Here is an 18,750-nt window from a genome sequence, read left to right as displayed (position 1 = left end):
AGAGCGGTGAAAAGGGAACCCGAAGGCAGACAAATGTTTTTTTTTTTTTAGGTAAAAGAGCAGCTTACAGTCATAGGTGTGTGCACGGAAGGACATGCAGTTGGGATGTACAAAGCTGGCATGTAAGGGGTGTGGAGGGTTGACAGGTAGTCTCGGTTACATGGGAGGCCCTGTATGCTTTGCTAAGAAACGGGGACTTTATCCAGGGTAATGGGCCAGGGAAAGGCTTAACGTAGGGCAGAAACAGGAACCTTGTTTCAGATTTCAGGAATGGGGCAGGGCAGTCAAGCCAGAACAGTTCCAATGTACAGTGCAGAAGACTGTCCTGCCCACCCCTCAAGGTAGCCGAGGGGGTCCAGCAAGACCCGGGATTTTTGAGAGCTCTGAATACACGAAGGGTCACACAATCACAAGGCAATCATTGCTTTCACCCCTTGATCACCATTTAAGCCTAGGAATGCAGGAACTCTTGATTCCCAGGCTACAATTTGAATGTTTATTGTGCCTGGACTATGTATTTGTTTCCCTTTGAAGTTTTTGGTTTAACATGCAAAAAGCAAGATATAACTCAGTATGTATAATATAACCCATTAAAAAGACAAATATCTGACCGGCTGACTTGGCTCAGCAGTTGAGCGTTGACCTGTGATCCAAGAGATAGAGATTGGATTCTGGGCCAGGGCACGTTCCTGGGTTGCAGGCTCCATCCCCAGTAGGGGGCGTGCGGGAGGCAGAGGATCAATAACTGACTCATCATTGATGTTTCTCTCTCCTCCTCCCTCTCTCTGAAATTAATAAAGATATATTTTTTTAAAAATCTGTGGAGTGGGATCCCTTGTAGTTTTTACTTTTTATCTTTCTAGATATCAATCTATTACAACATATATTACATTTATCTTAAGAGCAATAAAAAACAATTTTCAGAGTGTTCACATGTAGTAAGTGCATTCTGGTATCCCTTAGCATCAGATTTTTTGTCTAAACTTACCTATCAAGTAGATCTGGTTAAATTTTCTGTTGAATCTCTCACTATCCAAACTCCCACCTTTTGTTTCACTAAACTAAGGAACCAAATAGATTTAGTAAGAAAATACTTATTGCTTTTTTTATATTAGCCTCATTGCTGGCTTCATTTTTTTGCCTTTTTTTCATTCTTTCTCATCTATACTTTTTGTAGTTGATGTATTTGTTGAAAGAACAAATATGTCTCTGTGAACTATTTAAATTCCATTTGGAACAAGACAGATTATAGGTAACAGACACATGTCTGGGACGTACTGAAAAATATAGTTTAATAGGAAAACTCAATAGGAACTTTAATAGGAAAAATATAGCTTTAATAGGAATAGGAGCACGATGGAGACAACAGTAATCCCCACATGACCCGCCTCTCCTCTGGGAGCAAATACTGCAGCCAGGGGGCGGAGAAGGACCTAGGAACCCAGTATCAATATCCTTCACCTCCAAGGAGGAGGGCAGGGAGGGATTGTTGAGTTGCCCAGGAAAAAAAAAAGTCAAGAGTCTTCCTTCTCCTGGAACCTATGGAGAAAGAAAGGATTTCTTTGTTATATTGAACCGAAGGAAGAGGTTCCAGCAGAGTAAGATGAAATACTCAAATAGTCAAGGAAGGGCTTTTATATAGGACACTGTAAAAGGCTAGCTCCCCTAAACAATCCTCCAACTTCAACTAAAAATGCTGGGATTAAAAATATATCTAATGAATTATGACCTAAAGTATGCAGATATTTCTTGGGATGCAAAAAGCACCAGCCATAAAAGAAAAAAAAGGTAAACTGGACCTAATAAAAATTTAAAACTTCTGTTCATTTAAAAAAAGTTAAGAAAATAAATAGACAAGACTGGGGAAAATACTCTCAAAAGACACCTAACAATAAACATTTTTAATCCATTGAAAGTAAAGGCAATCTTTGCATTGGGTAAATGATGTAAAACCAGGAAACTGAACAGGTACATTAAAACTGAAACCCCTGCTGTTTTGACAGCCATATGGAGGAAACTGAGACAGATCTACAATGTCTGGTAGGAGAGACTCTGCATAAATTTGGGACCCCCAAGGGGCTACCCCTCTGTGTAAAAGTGAACAAGAAAAAAAAAAATCTAACTCTGCAGAAGGGGAATTTGTGTCACTAGGTAGATAAAGAAAAATCTCCCTGAAATTTTTTAACCATAAGCTGGCCCTTACATGGACTTGCAGCCCAAATCCATACTACCTATGTAGTCCAAAAAAACCTGAAACCAAGTTTATTTAAAGTGATTCTGGCTTGGTAGCACCTCAAAGCACCTGAACAGGAAACACAAATGCTGAGAATACAGCATTCACCCCATGCCTCAAAGAATTCCCACAGTTCAAATTCTAAAAAACTGAACTTACAGTCAAAAAACACAAAACAAAGAAAAAAAGCACCATTAGAGTGTCAGCAGAAATAATGGACAGCAGCATCAGACCCACAAAAATTGTGGGTATCAAAATTATGAGACATACTATAAATAGCCATGTTTAATATTTAAATATATATTTTAAGAACAAAGGAGCAATTTGAAATGATTAAAGAATTGGGAATTATTAAAAATGACAGGAAATTTCAAAAATAATCAAGTAGGGCTCAAAAAAAAATTTATTGTAATAATAGCTGAACTAAACTGAAGACAAAATTAGTGACCTGGAAGAGAACCCTGCAATTACCCAGAAGCAGAATAGAGAGAAAGTGATGGAAAATATGAAAGACAGAGAGAGAAATGGCGAATAGACAGTCTAATAAACAACTAGCCCTAGCAGGTTTTCTCAGTGGTTAGTGTTGGTCCACAGACTGAAGGGTCTAGGGTTCGATTCTGGCCAAGGGCATGTACTTGGGTTGCAGGCCTGATCCCTGGCCCCCTTGGCACATGAGCAGGAGACAACCAATAGATGTCTCTCTCTCTCTGCAGGCTTGATCCCTGGCCCCTCTGGGAGTATGTGGGAGGCAACCAATGGTTGTGTGTCTCTCACATACATGTTTCTCTCTCTCTCCCCCTCCCTCCCTTCCACTCTCTGAAAAAGCAATGGAAAAAAATGCCCTTGGGTGAGGATTAAACATAATAAAAAAATGAAATAAAAGGAAATGAAAAATACAGAAGGCAAGTACTGCTCCGTGGTCAGTACGAATCTGCTGGATTCTTCCATTACACTTGGGGAAGTGGTACTTTTGTGAGAACTAGCCATGCATGATTGAAAGAATACAGGCTCTCTGAATGCCTAGTAGGGCTCCTCTTTGTCTTTGGTGTTCTGAAGTGTTATGCAATATATCGCGATGTGGCTTTTAAAATTTACCCTGTTTGCGATTTGTTGGACTTTTCGACACTGAGAATTGAGTTTTCTTTTTCCCCATCAACCTTGGAAAACTTACCAGCCATCACCTCATTGGAGGCTGCTTTCCCCCATGTTCCCGATTCCCGCGCTGGAACTCTAGTTAGTTAGCTGTGTTTTGCTTTGTTTTTAACCCTCACCCGAGAACATTTTTTCCGTTGCTTTTCAGAGAGTGGAAGGGGGGGAGGGAGAGAGAAACATCGATGTGACAGAGACAAATCCATTGGTTGCCTCCCGCACACTCCCAGACAGGGGTCGGGTATCCATCCTGCAACCGAGGTACGTGCCCTTGGCCGGAATCGAACCGGGGCCCTTCGGTCTGTGGGCGGAGGCTCTATTCACTGCGCCACACCGGCCAGGGCTCATTTCCTTTTAAATATGTTAAAAGGTTTAGTCCATTGGCATTAAAAGGATAAGAAAAGTGTACTTTCTTTTAAAAAAAGACCACAAGTCTCCCTATTACCAGAACTGTACAAAAAACGGACGGCACCAAAAAAAATAATTGTTTATTCACTACAAGACGTAAATCACTAGATCTGTTTAGTTAGCAAACAGACAGGAAGGGCGGGGGCAAGGGAAAGGATACGCACTTGCAGTTGGTGCAGGTGTAGAAGACCGTCTGCCCCTCGTCGGCCGAGCGCATCTGCCGGGTGCGGAACGCCATGCCCTCGTGCCCGCAGCGCGCGCAGCGCCGGTCCACCTGCGGGGAGCGGCTTAGGGGCCTCGCGCGCCCCGGGCGCTGCTTCTCCAGGGCCCTCCTCTGCGTGGGAACTGGGCCCCAGGCTCCCCGGACCTTAGCAACTGCCCCTCCGCTTCCTGCCCACCCTCCCGTGGGGCCCGCCCTCGAAGTCACTCACTCACCACGGGCCCCTGGAACTCAGGTCCTTCCGCCGCCGACGCAGGCACGGCCGTCCCCAGCTTGTGGAACACGACTGAGGTCTGCACGACCTTCCCCTCCAGGTCTGCGCAGGCACAGGGGGCGGCTGCACGGACGCGCGCGGCAGCCGGCGCGCACCGCCCCCGCGGCCGGGCGGCCGCAGCCCGCCCTCCGCTCAGGCGCCGTCCCGGGGGGAAGGTCCTAGCGCCTGGCCTCGGGCCTCAGGGTCCCAACCGGGGGAGCCGACCGGCCCCGCGCCTCCGCCCCGTCCGCGCGGGATCTCAGCCCGGGCGCGGCCTCGGGGCGCCTCACCTCGCACGTTGACGGAGAAGCCACAGCGAGGGCAGGTGACTGTATCCTGAGTCCCTGGCAGCGGCAGGACCGAGCCGCAATCCGGACAGAAGTCCAGGTCCGACTGGAAGCTGGAGCCGCTGCCGGCGAGCTCCATGACCGACGGGCGGTAGAGCGCTGGGAAGCGCATGAGAAGGTTATGAACAAACGAGGGGGCCCCTCCCCACTCAGGGGTCGTTCCTATTCTGTTCCTGGACCCGAGCCTGCGTACCTCGAGCCCCGTCCCACGCCTGTGTCGTGCCTCCGCGACCACGGAGCCCCCACGTCGGGAACTGCCAGCCCGCGTCGGACACCGGGGGACGCGGGGGCGCTCCTGGGCCGGCGAGCGGGAGCCGCCTAGGGTAGGGCTAGAGCGCCGGCGCGGCGGGCAGCGAGCTCGAGGCGGGCTAGAGCGCCGGCGCGGCGGGCAGCGAGCTCGAGGCGGGCTAGAGCGCCGGCGCGGCGGGCAGCGAGCTCGAGGCGGGCTAGAGCGCCGGCGCGGCGGGCAGCGAGCTCGAGGCGGGCTAGAGCGCCGGCGCGCGGTCGGCTGTGACGTCCTAATGAACGCAAACGCGGTCCCGAGACCCTTGGGGATGGCGACCTCTGGCGGGGAGCGTAGCGTCGCCTTCAGCCTGGTTCTGTGACTTCCAGTAGGAAAGCGGTAACTGACGCGCCTCCGCTGCTGTTCCTCTTAGGACCCGAAGCTGGGGGGGTGTTTGCTCGGTCCCGCATCTTACAGGGACCCAGTGCGGGGGGCTTTCCCCCCGAAAATCGCGCCAGCCCGAGCGACTGTCGATTTCTGGGGCCGGAGCCCTGCGGCCCCGCCGTTCCTGACGGCCTCCCGGCGCGGCGGTCGGGAGCAGGCGCCGGGCGCCGGGGGAGGCAGCGTTTCAGGGCTGCGGGGCTGCGGGGGCCTCGGGGCGGGGCGGGGCGGAGGGCTCGCGGTCCCGCGGCGACCGGAAGCGGCGCGCGGGGGGCCGCCCGCGGGGCCGCAGCTCGGGCGGGTCTCGGTCGCGCTCCGACCTCCCGCCGCGTCCCCGCCTCGCGTCCCGCCGCTGGACTTGGTCCCCCGTTAGGTGCGCAGTTGGCGGCCCCAGCCCCTCCTGGGATGTGAGAACAAGGAGCTCTAGGAAGCCCTGCCGCTTCCCGTCCTCGCGCTGCGGGGACGGCCTCGGAGCGTTTCCCGGCCCCGCGCCGGGCGGCTGCGGCGGGCGCCCGGCTCGGGCCTGGAGCCGGGCCCCGGCCCTCCCCTGAGGGACGCGGGCGGAGCCGCCGCAGGGGCGGTGGAGCTGGGCCGGCGCCCGGCGGAGGGATTCCGCCGCCCTGGGGTGGGCGTTTCTGCCCGCGCTTCTCTGCGTGCCGGTCCCCATGAAGCCCGGAGTGGAGTCGGTCTCCTCCCGCCAGGCCCTCCGGGGAGGCCGCCGCCCGGCGAGTGTCGGTCAGCGCCTCTGCCGCCTAGGAGCTGAGGCTCGGCGCAAAGCTGGAAACTGTTCTGGGACATTAGGAAGTACAAATGAGGAATGAAAATGCAATGAAAGTATACCAGTAGGGCAACGTGAGAAGCCAGGACGGGCATATAAGGCAAACATGCCAGCACACCTCAAGGAAGACTGGCGAGTGTTTTAATGAAAAGTAGGTACAGTGTTACGGGGAACATGAGAGAGACAGGTGCTCAGGTATCGTGTGGTGCTCGGCAGTCAGCGGCGAGGACTTGGGGCCACAGACTCTAATGCTAAGCACTGTGCTTGGTGCTATATACAGAAAAATAAAAGTAAGATGCTCTTTTTTAAAATGTCAAAATAGATATACATAGTAAGGGAAATAAGAACATACCTAGGCCCTAGCTGGTTTTGCTAGTGGTTAGAGCATTGGCCCTTGGACTGAAGGGTCCCGGGTTCGACTGTGGCCAAGGGCACACACCTCAGTTGCAGGCCCGATCCCCGGCCCCGTTTGGGGCAAATGAGGGAGGCAGCCAAGCCGTGTGTTTCTCTCACATCGGTGTCTCTCTCCCCCTTCCACTGTCTCTGAAAAGCAATGGGAAAAAATGTCCTTAGGTGAGCAGTAAGAAAGAAGAATGTACCTAAGACATCAGTGAGACCCAGTGTTTGACATGAGGATCCCTTCTGATACTAGAGACACAGCATTGGAGTTGTAGATATAAGTCCCACCCTTTATGAGTCTGACTTTTAGTCAGAGTTTTTAAAGTGATATATGAATACAGATACCATAATGTAAACCATGATTGGTTTTCAAATGAGTCATAGAAGGAAAAATGTTAAGGTTCAGAAGAAGGCAAAATCACTGTTACATTGAGTAAAGCAGAAAGACTATAGAGTTGGGGCTTCACCGGTGGAGGAGAGACAACTGGTATTTATGGAGAACTTGGCACATATCAAGCATCATGCCAAGCTCTTTCATCTAGTTCACAGTTGTTCTTTATTATCTCAAGAGGCAGATAATTGTCTTATATCTCTGTTGTATAGATGTGGGGGCTGATGTAAAGAGAGATTAAGTTGCTTGCCCTGTGTCCTGCACCTAGGAAGTGGTGGAAGTAGGAGTCACACATGCCCCATCAGGCTTCAAAGGCCATGCTCTTAACCATGAGTAGTATTTTTAAACGAAGGACTTAGAGATGAAATTCAAGGCATCTTTGGTGGCTTAAATATGACCTCACAGTGAACTTTAGATTAGACCAGGGATGGCACAAAAAGTTGGTCATCACTTGTGTTGCCGTCAGCCTGTCCTATAGATAAACCCAGAGTAAGCGCAAATTCCCATCATAAGGGTTTCAGCAGGGAGCGGCGTCATAATGGATTCAAGGTGAAAGATGAGTGGCAGTGTAAGGAGGAGCAGAATTTCAGAACAAAAGGTTGGAGGGCGGAGATGCTGTATTTGCTGATAGAGGCAGAGAGGGCCCGGATCAAGAAACTGCAGAAAGAGAATGAACTAACAGCTCAGTCTAGAGTTCTTGAAGACAGAGGAGGTTGGGGCACTGAGCAGTCTGATATAGGTGTGCGTGGGCAACGCTTCACCAAGGAACCTGTCTCTCCCCTCTCCCAGTCCCTGATACAAGATTCGGAATGGTTTGCGTTGAGCCCACAAGAGAAGTATGCTTTTAATTTATATGAAAAGATGATATGCTCTTATTAAAAGGGCATTCATTTTATTATTGTCCACTGTAGGAGCACGCAGGCCTCCATGGGGAAGTGGCCCTGTGGTGGTCTTGCCGGTAGCAGGTTTACTCTTTCTACTCGGGAATACCCATGGCCCTGGCCAGATAATTGGGTTGTTTGGTTCAGTCAGTATGTGAGATTTGTTCTGACCTCTCCCACATTCTAACCTACCTTTGCTTTTTATGTTTCAGGTTGGCCTGGGTTAAAGCATCTAGAGACCCTAGGATTGCTTCAGGTCAGCAATCCCCACTGGAGAAAAAAATATTGGTAAATAAATCATCTTCACATCATACAGTTAGGAACTACTAAGGGAAAGAACCTTAGGTTTGAAATCTTTCTACTGAAGTGACACCGTCAAGTAGTGTGTCTACACTGGCAACTGTTTTCTAGCTATATCCTTACTTGAAAAATAAAGTATTATTTTGAAAACTTCCAACACTATATTTTTAAAAAACTAGTTTCTGATTCTGGTGGTAGATAGTTCAACTTTCAGAGCTCACAGGTTCACCTAGGAATGATGGGAGTGAAATCACAGTTCTTAAACCAAAGTATATAAAAGACCTCTCTCATCTTTTCTTGGTGTCAGTAGTCAGGGTAAGCTCCTGTTTAAATACGTTCAATGTATAAATATGGTCACCTTATAAAATTCTGTCCCTCCCTCTGATAGAATCTAGGTGGTGTACATACAAAAGCAGCAAGACAACTGATAACTCAAAAAAATCAAGAAGAGTACCAAACACTCTATAGGGAGCAAGATCTTTCCCTGGACTACTGGCTTGCCCGAGTGGAGTCTTATTATAGTAAAAGACTGGTGGACATGCTGAAAGAACAAGAGACAGGCAATGGAGTTGAGAAGAAATTGGAAGGGAAGACAACCCAAAGCACAGAGAGACAGAAACGGTGCTACTTGGTACCTGAGAGAGAGATGAGACACATAGAGAGGCACACGCATCGAGCAGTACAGGTCAGAGAATTTACGAAGAAAACATTTAGACAGTTACTGCAGTCCCCTCCTGAACCATCATTCCCAAAAATCGTGCCAGACGGGCCTGGTGTCCAGAAGGCACAGAGAAGGAAACAGGTAAATGAGAGGGAGCAGATGCAAATTAAAGGTCACCAGGAACGCATGATTCGAGGGAGAGAGCTTACAGAGCAGAGGCTCAAGGAAAGATTCTTGAGAAAAAGCCAGAACCAGCCACCAAGAGGAGAGAAGCAAGAGGGAGTGAGGGGAGAGAGAGAGAAGTTGGAAAGTGTTACTGCGTACCCACTTTTCCAGCCACACACCAGCCAGGTCCGAGTGAACATTCTCATGGGAAAACCTCGGAACAGACAAGAGGAAACAGTGGTAAAACCTCATCAAAGGCAATTCCTGACTTTGCCACCCTTCTTGAGAAGTCAAATAAAAATAAAAGGTTAGTCGTTTCAGTGCTTTTCTGATAAAATCGTGTGTCTTAAGCGAACCTTTTTTCAATGCTGGCTCTCACCTGTCCCCAGAGTTGAGTGAATGGTCCCATGTGTGTCAGCTATGGAAACTCCAGAGCTGCGCCTGGGGACCAGTGCAGCTGTTCTTAGTTTGTCTGAGTTGCTTTTTTCCCTTTGATGTTCAGTTTTTTCATCTGTAAAGTGGGATTGGTATTTTATAGTGTCTTTGGGTGGATTATGACTTCTGTGAAGTGTTAGCATATATCGGATGTTTCATAAATGTCTGTTTCCCAGTTGGGAAGACCCAGGCTGGGCAGCAATGATGAATCAGGAGCTGTTCTCATCTGCTGCTCCCCGCTCCCCGCCCCAACCTGGAAGGTTGCCTCCACGAGATGGCAATAGGTAGGATACGGTCTTTCATTTCCCAGTCATTCCTTTATCAGGGAGCTGTTAACCATGCCCTGAAAGTCTTAACTTGCACCGTGTAACTTATTTGTATGAGAAACTTAATTTTGAGAACCTCTTTTGTGCCATGCGTTAGTCACTGCGAGTGAATAAAGAGAAGTCCCCACCCTTGAGAAGGTTACAGCTAATGGCATAGGTCACTCTCTAAGCAGATAAGGGTGGTAAGGGTTATGGTAGAGCTGTGCAGTGGAGCTGTAGAGGGCGAGGAGGGAGGTCGGAGAAGGGAGTGTGCTGGTCTCTCCATTTTCTTCCAGCTCCACATTTTGTCACTTTCCATCACCCACTTAATCACCTTGCTGACCAGCTATTTCGAGCCGGAGCTCGCCTGTGTGGCCAGCTACTTTTCCACACTTGGATACTTGAGACTGGTCAGCAACGTGTTTAAAATTACTTACATTAATGTAAGTGCAGACATGAGCCTTCTGACCGGTCAGCAAGGTGGGTTTTTTTGAAAATCCTTACCTGAGGATATTTTTTTCATTGCTTTTCAGAGACAGTGGAGGGGGGGGAAGGGGGGGAGGAAGGGGGAGAGAGAGAGACATGAATTGGTGCCTCCCCTCACAAGCCCCGACTGGAGCTGGAGATTGACCTTGCAACCGAGGTACGTGCCTTTGGCCGGAACCAAACCCAGGACTCTCCAGTCCACAGGCCAATGCTCTAACCACTGAGCAAAACGGGCTAGGGCTAGTCAGCAAGGTGTTAAGCAAGACCTTTCCAATGTACTGTGTGCACATGATGCCATCATAATGTCACCCTTAATGCTTTTCTTTTATCCCGTAATCTTTTTTCTTTTCAATGTGAAATGTCATACGAATGAAAACGTATGTGTGCACTTGGCAGCACAAGAGATGTCCGGGGTCCGCTGCTCAGGCTGAGGCGGGACGTGGCCCGCCCCACCTGTGTGTGCTCGCTCTTGCATCCCTCTCCCCGGTCCTGGAGGCAGCCCCTGGCCAGAGGTTTGTAGTAATCGCCACCTTTTTATAGTCTTTACCACCCATGCACGTACAGTTGACCCTTAGTGCAGGGCCTAGGGGCACTGACCCTCCTAAGCTGTGAACATCATCTGCGTCTAACTTTTGGCTCCCCCAGAACTTAACGACTAGTAGTGTACTGTTGATCAGAAGCCTATCAATAACATAAAATAGTTGATTTACATATATTTTTGTATGTTATATATGTTGTTCAAGTCATAAGGAAAATACATTTACAGTACTGTGTGTAGTTATTGAAAAAATCCACATAAAATTTGACCGCGCAGTTCAAAACCATATTGTTCATGGGCCAGCTGTATCCTGGCTGACAGCTGTTGACAGTTTCCTGTTCATTGCCTTTATGTAAATGGGAATATACCGCGTCTGATTTCCTGGCTTTGGTAGTGTTTTCTAGTTCATTCGTGTTGATGTGTGACACTAGTTCATTTTCTTTCCCCCTCCTCTCCCCAGGTGGTTGGATGCTGTAGAGCTGCCTTCAGAGCACCTCTCCACTTGCTGCTCCTCAGTCCCTTGGAGTCTCATGGCTTTAACGTCATCTGTACACTGATAACCAATAACCCAAATGCAGATTTCTAGTGAGCTCATTCTCATGGCATGACACATGCCGCAGCTTAATCACCTTTTCTACTGTTGGTGCCATTTGGATTGTTTCCAGCTTTTGTTTTTGTTTTTTTCTGCTACAAATGGTCCTTCTATAAACATTCCTTTAACATGTTTCTGGTGCAGGTGTGTGAGCGTTTCTCTGAGGTGTGTAAGTTGTACACCCGTTATTACAGCTTGGTCCTGGAGTTTGTTAGATATTTATTCCGTGGTGGTTTGTACCTATAGGTTTGTTCTGTGGAGTCTGGCACATATTACACTTAATAAATACTTGTTAGGGGAAAAAAGACATTTGTTAACTGCTGGAAACAGCTGTGTCCAAGAGAGCCAGGCCCAAAATGCACAGCGTAAACCTTTTTATTTTTTTTTATTTTACTTGAGGTACTAAAATATATTTATTTACTTAATTTGTTTTTTAATACCCTTCCAGTAAATTCAGGATCTGTCTCTTCCTCTGCCTCCTTTTCAGAACTCTTTCTTCACTGCCTTCCAGACAAGGCCCCTACATGTCTACTTAAAGTTTCATTAAAGTCTGAACAACAGGGCTCCCCGAGGACTACTGGGAGCCCCCCTTTAATACCAGGGTGCTAAAGTCCCTGGAGATTCATGGTCTCTGTAACAGCCCCTGATGTCTGCTGAACAGAAGTCCAGGTTCCCTAGCCCTCAAGCATTCTATGACTCAGCCCCAATGGAGTACTGAGTTTGGAATTTGGAGATTTGTTTTGGGTCCCAACTCGGCCATATATTGGCTGGCTGATAGGAGGAAGCCCTTACCCTTAGGATCACAACTGGTGTAATAAAACCTTCCTGCCCTAGCTGGTTTGGCTCAGTGGTTAGAGTGTTGGCCTACGGACTAAAGGGTCCTGCGTTCAGTTCTGATCAAGGGCATGTACCTTGGCTGCAGTCTTGATCCTGGCCCTGGTCAGGGCTTGCGCAGGAGGCAACCAATCGATGTGTCTCTCTCACATCAATGTTTCTCTCTCTCTCTCTCCCCCTTCCACTCTGAAAAGCAATGGAAAAAATATCCTCAGGTGAGGTTTAAAAACAAACAAACAAAAAAAACAGCCCTTCCTCACCCAGTTGTTCCCATGAGGTGTAAGTAGTGCTTTATAAGCATAAAGTTCCTCAATATGAGTTACTGCCCTACTGTCAGCTTGGAAACCCCATCGTTCAAGTTTAAAATGCTGAAGAAAGATGAGTTTGTTTTTTTGTTGTTGAGTTGTGTGTGTTCTTGTTACATTTTGGATATTAGCCCCTTACCAGAGGTGGTGTTTGCAGGTACCTTCTTCCGTGTGGTGGTCACACTCTTGTGGATGGTTTCAGATCTTCTTAGTGGCCGTGCAGATCTTCTTAGTTTGATGTGGTCCCATTCATTTAGCTTTGCTGTTATCTTGCCTTTGGGGTCAGCTTCACATTAATAAACCAATGTCACCCCCATAAGTTTAAGAAAATTAAAAATAAAGAAGGATATGAATGAAAAGCCAATTTGTAGACAAGGAAAAACAGCAGAGCGGAAAATGTAGACTGATAATAAAGCAAGTTTTGCCAGGTGTTGATTACATAAACTTGTTGGATACTGTGGTAGGCAGAATCTGGGGTGAGGAAGCATAGCAGAGTCCATGGCAAGTAATTGCCCAGGAGGTGAAGACACGCTGTTTTAGACACAAAGCCCATTTATTCATTCATTCCACAGGTACAGAATCCTCTTGGTCAGGCACTCTGCTGGTTGCCAGGGATATAAGGGTGGGTAAGGTAGGATCCCTGCCCTGTGAGAGCAAATCTAGTAGTAGAGACAGAGGTAGATACATATGTGACAGGAGGGAATCACTAATAGAAATGTTCTAAGTGCTACAGAAACAATGGAGAAAGACTGCTCAGCCCTTTGGAATAGAGCTAAAGAACTTCTTGGAAAAGCTTTGGAGAAGAGGTGGACACTTTTTAAACCGAAGGATGGAGCATTTGATAAGTGGATGAGAAAGGGAAGTTGGGCCCTGGGAACAGCAGGTGCAAGGGTAAGGGCTAGGGGAGTGGTAGTAGATGAAGCCGTAAAAAGTTGTCAGGGTCAGAACAAATGGAATCTCGTGTGGCACCAGTTTGACTCGGACAGTTGGGAGTCAACTGGAACAAGACTGCTGGGTAAAGGAAATGAAAATTATTGAATTAATGAAACAGCATTAAGAAGCTCCCATTTGGGTCAAAATTCAGTGTTTGTAGTCATACCATTGGCATCAACCCTTTATTAAAATAGGTTTGGAAATTCAAATTCTTAAAGGTTGAGTTTTTAAGATGAAAACAGCCACACACACACAGAATCTGCAGGGGTATATATCAAAAGGTCCTGACGCTGACCCACGCGCACCTGAGCTACAGCGCAGCTGATGGAGAAGCCCACCCAGTCCCCTTCACGCCCACCTTGCTGCCCCTGGGTTCCCTTAGACATAACTTTAATGTTCTTTTGAACTTGATTTCAGTTAAAATACTTTGGGGAACAAAGAAGACTGGTAGACTTAAATATAGATGTGCTTAATGGTTTCTGATTTTATAAGCAATGGCAGAGAGAGCTGCTAAGTAATTTGTGGGTATTGGCATTTTCAAGTATTTTGGTAACGAGCTCAGGTAGCAAACTTGGTGGTTGTGTGCAAAAACAATGTAGTTGCAAACCATTGGGATTTTCCATTTGAATATGTTTTTACAATGATGACTCCAACCCCTATCCAAAATGAAAGAGGCCTTCCAAACTATTAAATGAATTGATAGGTTATAACTTAAGATTAAGAAAACTGGGAAACCTGTTTGAGGAGCACACGAGCACACCCAGCTGGTATTTCCTCAAAGGCTTTCCCATGTGAATGTAGCAGAAATCCCCAGGAGGTAAGATATATCTTGTAGGAAGTGGCTTCTTATTTTTTTCTGTAAAGGAGGAGGTGAGATATCTGTTTAGAGATAGATGAAAAATATGTCTTAAGTAGTCTGCTCCAAATGTACTAAGGATGCTGGAATTTCTTAAAATATAGTCAAGAGCCTGCCCTTTAAAAATAACATTGAAAAGTTTGATGAGTTGAAATACAGTAACATCATGGTCACAATTCCTTGTGTGCAAGCCTTAGAAACTTGCTTGGACTAGTATAAAAAGGGGAAATCAGTTGGCAGTATCTTAAGATACTTCACAGTGTTGGGCCTCACAGGGCATTGGAACCCAGGCGGTAAGGGCTCCTACCAACTCTTGTTTCTGCGTCTCGCCTTGCAGCTGCTCATTCTGTTTCTGTTCGCTTTTCTCTGTCTCTCTGTTCTCCTAGCAGAAGACGGGAGCCTCTCTGCTTTTTCATAACCTCGTGCTATGGGCTATTCTTTCTCTCTCGACAGTATATCCAACTGCTCTCTCTCAGCTGGGTCATTCCTATTGACCTATAAATATGCTCAAGTTTTTCCCATTTAAATAAGCTCCCATGCTATTTATTTGTAGTCTTTCAAAGTATTGTTTTAGAGAGTCTTTACCAGCTGCGTGCACTCTGGCTTCAGTGCCCATCTACCCACCAAATCCCTTTCACTGAGTCATCAAAGAGCTCTGTGCAACTAAATCCAAGGACAGTGAGGGTGGGCTGGAAGGACAGGCAGAAGACCTGACATTTGGCAGCAAAGGCAGCATGGAAGAGGGATCGACAGTTCAAGGGCAGGAACCCAGTCCTTAGGCAACAAGAAGGCAAGGAAATCAATAGTCCTGAGGAGCTGGAGATCAGGCAGGAGACCAGTGGAACCCGTTTCAGGAACTGGAATAGTGTACCAAGGGGCCAAGGTGCGCAAGCAGTGATAGGCCTCAGGATGAAAGACCAGGGTGGGAATGGAAATGCTGACAAAACCAGGCTGTAGAACTGTCGAGTTGGGTCCCACTAGGCGTGGGACAAGCCTTAGGCTGAGCTGATCCAATAGTTGAGGGTTCAGAAAGCCCAAAACGAACATTATCGTGTTACAGGGACAGGAGGCGGAAGATGATTACTGTAACCCTTATACTAAATGAGGTGCCTGAGATAAGACATAACTTATTAAAACATGCCTGATACTGTCTTAACCAAGAAAGTCAAGTGCTTGGAAATACTGAGGATGTAAGGTATACAGATTGGTGTTTTGTTTAAGGTAGATCTAAGTATAAAGTCTTATTGGATTAGCATCACAAATTCCATAATAACGCTGAAGGTGGGTGGTAAGCAGGTCAGCAGTGCCACGGTAGCATAGGTTTTCTAAAATTCACCTGTTACCAGCCCTGGCCAGTTATCTCAGTTGGTTAGAGCCCCATCCCCATACCCCAAGGTTGCAGGTTTGATCCCCAGTCAGGGCACATACAAGAATCAGCCATAAGTGGATCAATGCATCAATAAGTGGAATGACAAGTTGATGTTTCTCTCTCTAATCAATTAAAATAATTTAAAAATAAAATTCACCTGTTACCTACTTTCAATTTAAATAGTGAATAAACTATACCTCATTTATCATGACTCAAATTTTTACTGATAACCCAATAGCAGAAAGAGGGGAAGTGGTAGAGAGGGAGAAAATACCATTTTTCTCATTTAATCAACACATCTTGTTCCAGGGAAATTAATATATCCTGACTTAGTTAAGAATGAACTGTCTAAAGTCTCCCATATTGACGAAAATTCTATTGAAAGGATTAAGAAATTTAGCCAACGGATTTCTCAGAATTTCTGGGATGTGAATGTGACACACGCAGATGCCCCTGTATTTTATGTACAGTGCTGTGCTCTGTGTGGGGGCTTTTCCTCAGTCTCTGTCCAGTGTCCCTTTTTCAGGTAAACAGAGCCTCATCCTCCTTTTAGAGAACTGCTTCCCTGCCCCCTGCGAGTCCCAGCCAAGCACAATACCCTATTCTCTTGGCTATAATGATTGACGTCAGTGTAGCCAGTAGTTGGCTGCAGGGATTGGGATATGACCCTCATGGCAGCAATCAGAATCCTTCCCTATTGCAACAGAAGGGACCAAGAACATTTTTATAAGATGTACAAAGAGCCCTGGCCCGTAAGGCGCAGTAGGTTTGCATCGTCCTGTGCACAGAAGGGCTGTGGGCTTGATCCCCTCCCTGTAGGGGGCGTGCATGAGGTGGCTGATAGATGTTTCTCTAAAGTCTCCCTCTCCCTCTCTAAAAATAAAAGTACAAAGACCCACTCTAGTCAATTTGGCTCAGTGGTTAGAGCCTCGGCCAGCAGACTGAATGGTTGTGGGTTCGATTCCGGCCAAGGGCACGTACCTTGATTTCAGGCTCAATCCCCTGCCCGGGTCGGTGCCTGAGCAGGGAGCGGCGGATGGCTGTGTCTCTCACATCGATGTTTCTCCCCCTCCCCCTTCCGCTCTCTCTGAGAAGCAATGGAGGAAATATCCTCCGGTGAGGGTTAAAGAAAAAGTACAAAGACCCCACTTTGGTCTGTGTGGTGCTTAAGACTTAGTGAGCAATGTACTCCATCAAGTGGTCATCATCTTTACAATCTAGGGCCAAGCAAGCCCAACAAGAGGATCCAAGCAGCTGGCACACAATTAAGTCTGAATCTCTTAGCCCCACCCTCCTTGGGTTGGGCTGCATCAGAGGGTGCACCAGCCAGGCCAGCTTGGGGTTGTTAGGCTTTTAGGGAAAAGAAGGGAGCATCCTGTCCAGGAATTTCCAAAATAGGCCTACACAACCTTCCATCCCATTCCTCCTGATTATGACTCAGGAAGTTGCCATCAGGAGATGACCCTTTGCCAGGACAGCAGCATTCAGTGCCTAAGCTGGGCCAGGTGAGGCGAGGAAGAGCAAAAAACCCTTTCTCGTCAGCTTTTAAGAAGGCTGTTTCAGCCTCCGAATGATGTTAGGAAGCACGACAGATCCATGGACACCCTGTCAGGCCATTGTCAGGAGGCTTCGCAATGAAAGGCACACCACTGTCAGACTAAAAAGACAGTGGCACCTCACTTTTCAAACGCCGCCATTGACGAACACTTCGGTTTACGAACGCTGGACGGAAATGCTTCGGTTTCGAACATGCCTTGTAGGTCAAACATGCCACACGGCTTCTGCTGAGTGCAAGATCCTGAGGCCTAGCTGTCAGCTGTTGAACCCTCGGTTTTTGAATGTTTCAGAACTCGGTCTTCCGGAATGGATTACATTTGAAAACCGAGGTACCACTGTAGTCTGGAAAGCTGAGAACGTGACACATTAGTTTCAAGGGCCACAGTGGTATGGCTGGAGTAGGCTGATTGGACTAAAATAACAACACCGCCCTAAAAAAGTGTCAACAGTGATGAAGCACTACTAGTAGTCCTGAGAGGGGGTCAAAGATCCACTGAAGCCTGGCCGGCGTGGCTCAGTGGTTGAGTATTGACCCATGAACCGGGAGATGGAGGTTGGTTTCCCCATCAGGGCATATGCCTGGGTTGTGGGCTCAATCCCCAATAGGGGGCGTGCAGTCAGTGACTCTCATCATTGATGCTTTTCTCTCTCCCTCTCCCTCTGAAATCAATAATTTAAAAAAATTTTTTAAAAATCTACTGAAGTTCATCTGCCCGGAGCAGGTATGGACAAAAATTGGCAGTAGTCTCAAGTCCAAATCAAACTGAGTCCTTTACTTTGTGCCCAGTCTATGATAGTGAACTTTTTGCCATGTCTGGTGTGGTGATGGATCTAGGCAGCAGTGGGCAATCTGCACAAAACAGCCCCTGTGGGCAGCTTGATTCCAGTCAGTCTCAACAGAGGACAGGCTCTTCCTGTGGGCATTCGCCTGAGTGACCCGGGTGCTTAAGTCAGCAGCTATGGTTTATTTTCATAGCTTGAAGCTCCAAAGTGAAATGTCTAATGAGTCTAGCTTTTCAACTGTCAGGCCAAATAGCGAGGCCATTGGCCAGCAGCCCAAGAGTCAGTAAAATCATAGGAAGGTTGACCAAGGGGAGTATTGATGAGAACTATGAAAATGGCCTTGAGTTCTGCCCTCCAAGTAGAGTGACAACACCCGTTTTTGGCTGCACATTGGCACTGAGATCAGGAGGCAGGGCTCTCCAGGTTGGCCGGTGGGGAGTTTAATAAAGTGTGTCTTGAGTGGCTGCAAAACAAGTACATCTTCACACCTCCCATCAGAATCTTAAAGGTTTGTCCAGAGGTCTTAGCTGGGTTCAGTCACATATTCAGTCTAGATGGTCTCAACATCTTATTCTCAAGGCTATGGCCTTACAACAGCTCCTAGTGTGGGAACGGTGGGCAGAACATACGTTCTAAGAACAGGGGAGGGCCTGTGGAGCCTCTGATTGCCCCGGTCCAGCTGATGGGTCAACTGGCTATCATGGCCTCTCAATGACCTCTTCCAACAGTAGCTCAAAGGTTCATGGATAGAAAACTTGCCACAGCTTGCTAGATTGTGACAGTGGGGCGAAGGTCTTCCATTTTATTGCCTATTAACGAGAAAGAATTGAGGCACTGGTTAAAGTCCAAGAACCAGGAAGTTGACTCAAAGACAGTGTCCCACATGGTGCCCTGGCTGTTGCTAAACT

General features: G+C 47.5%; 1 protein-coding gene and 1 long non-coding RNA gene across 6 annotated transcripts; one reads left to right on the top strand and one right to left on the bottom strand.

Annotated features, from left to right (window-relative positions):
• Positions 1 to 1,315: 1,315 nt before the first annotated feature.
• On the bottom strand, positions 1,316 to 4,908 carry POLR1H (RNA polymerase I subunit H). Its single transcript, XM_016214816.2, has 5 exons — positions 4,804 to 4,908; positions 4,554 to 4,709; positions 4,226 to 4,326; positions 3,955 to 4,064; positions 1,316 to 1,539 (listed from the first exon to the last, which is right to left on the bottom strand). Exons 2-5 carry the CDS (start codon positions 4,687 to 4,689, stop codon positions 1,515 to 1,517), a joined length of 372 nt encoding a protein of 123 aa, XP_016070302.2. The 5' UTR covers positions 4,690 to 4,709; positions 4,804 to 4,908; the 3' UTR covers positions 1,316 to 1,514.
• A 203-nt stretch (positions 4,909 to 5,111) lies between these two features.
• Positions 5,112 to 11,337, top strand: LOC107538500 (uncharacterized). 5 transcript variants are annotated; one of them, XR_015714540.1, is made up of 6 exons: positions 5,132 to 5,221; positions 7,936 to 8,011; positions 9,021 to 9,156; positions 9,461 to 9,568; positions 10,472 to 10,587; positions 11,074 to 11,337. It is a non-coding gene; the product is annotated as an uncharacterized LOC107538500 (long non-coding RNA). The 5 variants fall into 5 exon arrangements; XR_015714537.1 differs by having other exon boundaries at positions 5,112 to 5,221; positions 9,021 to 9,568; XR_015714539.1 differs by having other exon boundaries at positions 5,112 to 5,232; positions 9,021 to 9,568.
• The last annotated feature ends 7,413 nt before the right edge of the window (positions 11,338 to 18,750 follow it).

This window comes from Miniopterus natalensis, chromosome 5, assembly GCF_054644295.1.
Source record: "Miniopterus natalensis isolate mMinNat1 chromosome 5, mMinNat1.hap1, whole genome shotgun sequence".
In the NCBI taxonomy this organism is placed as follows: domain Eukaryota; kingdom Metazoa; phylum Chordata; class Mammalia; order Chiroptera; family Miniopteridae; genus Miniopterus; species Miniopterus natalensis.
Note: the sequence above shows the minus strand (reverse complement) of the source record. Positions and strands in the feature narration are given on the sequence as shown.

Coding starts and splice junctions, on each gene's coding strand:
- POLR1H (XM_016214816.2), bottom strand. CDS start 4,689: ATGGAGCTCGCCGGCAGCGGCTCCAGCTTCCAGTCGGACCTGGACTTC. Junction 4,065..4,225: donor CTGAGTTCCAGGGGCCCGTG/GTGAGTGAGTGA, acceptor CGCTCCCCGCAG/GTGGACCGGCGCTGCGCGCG. Junction 1,540..3,954: donor TACACCTGCACCAACTGCAA/GTGCGTATCCTT, acceptor CTTTCTCCATAG/GTTCCAGGAGAAGGAAGACT.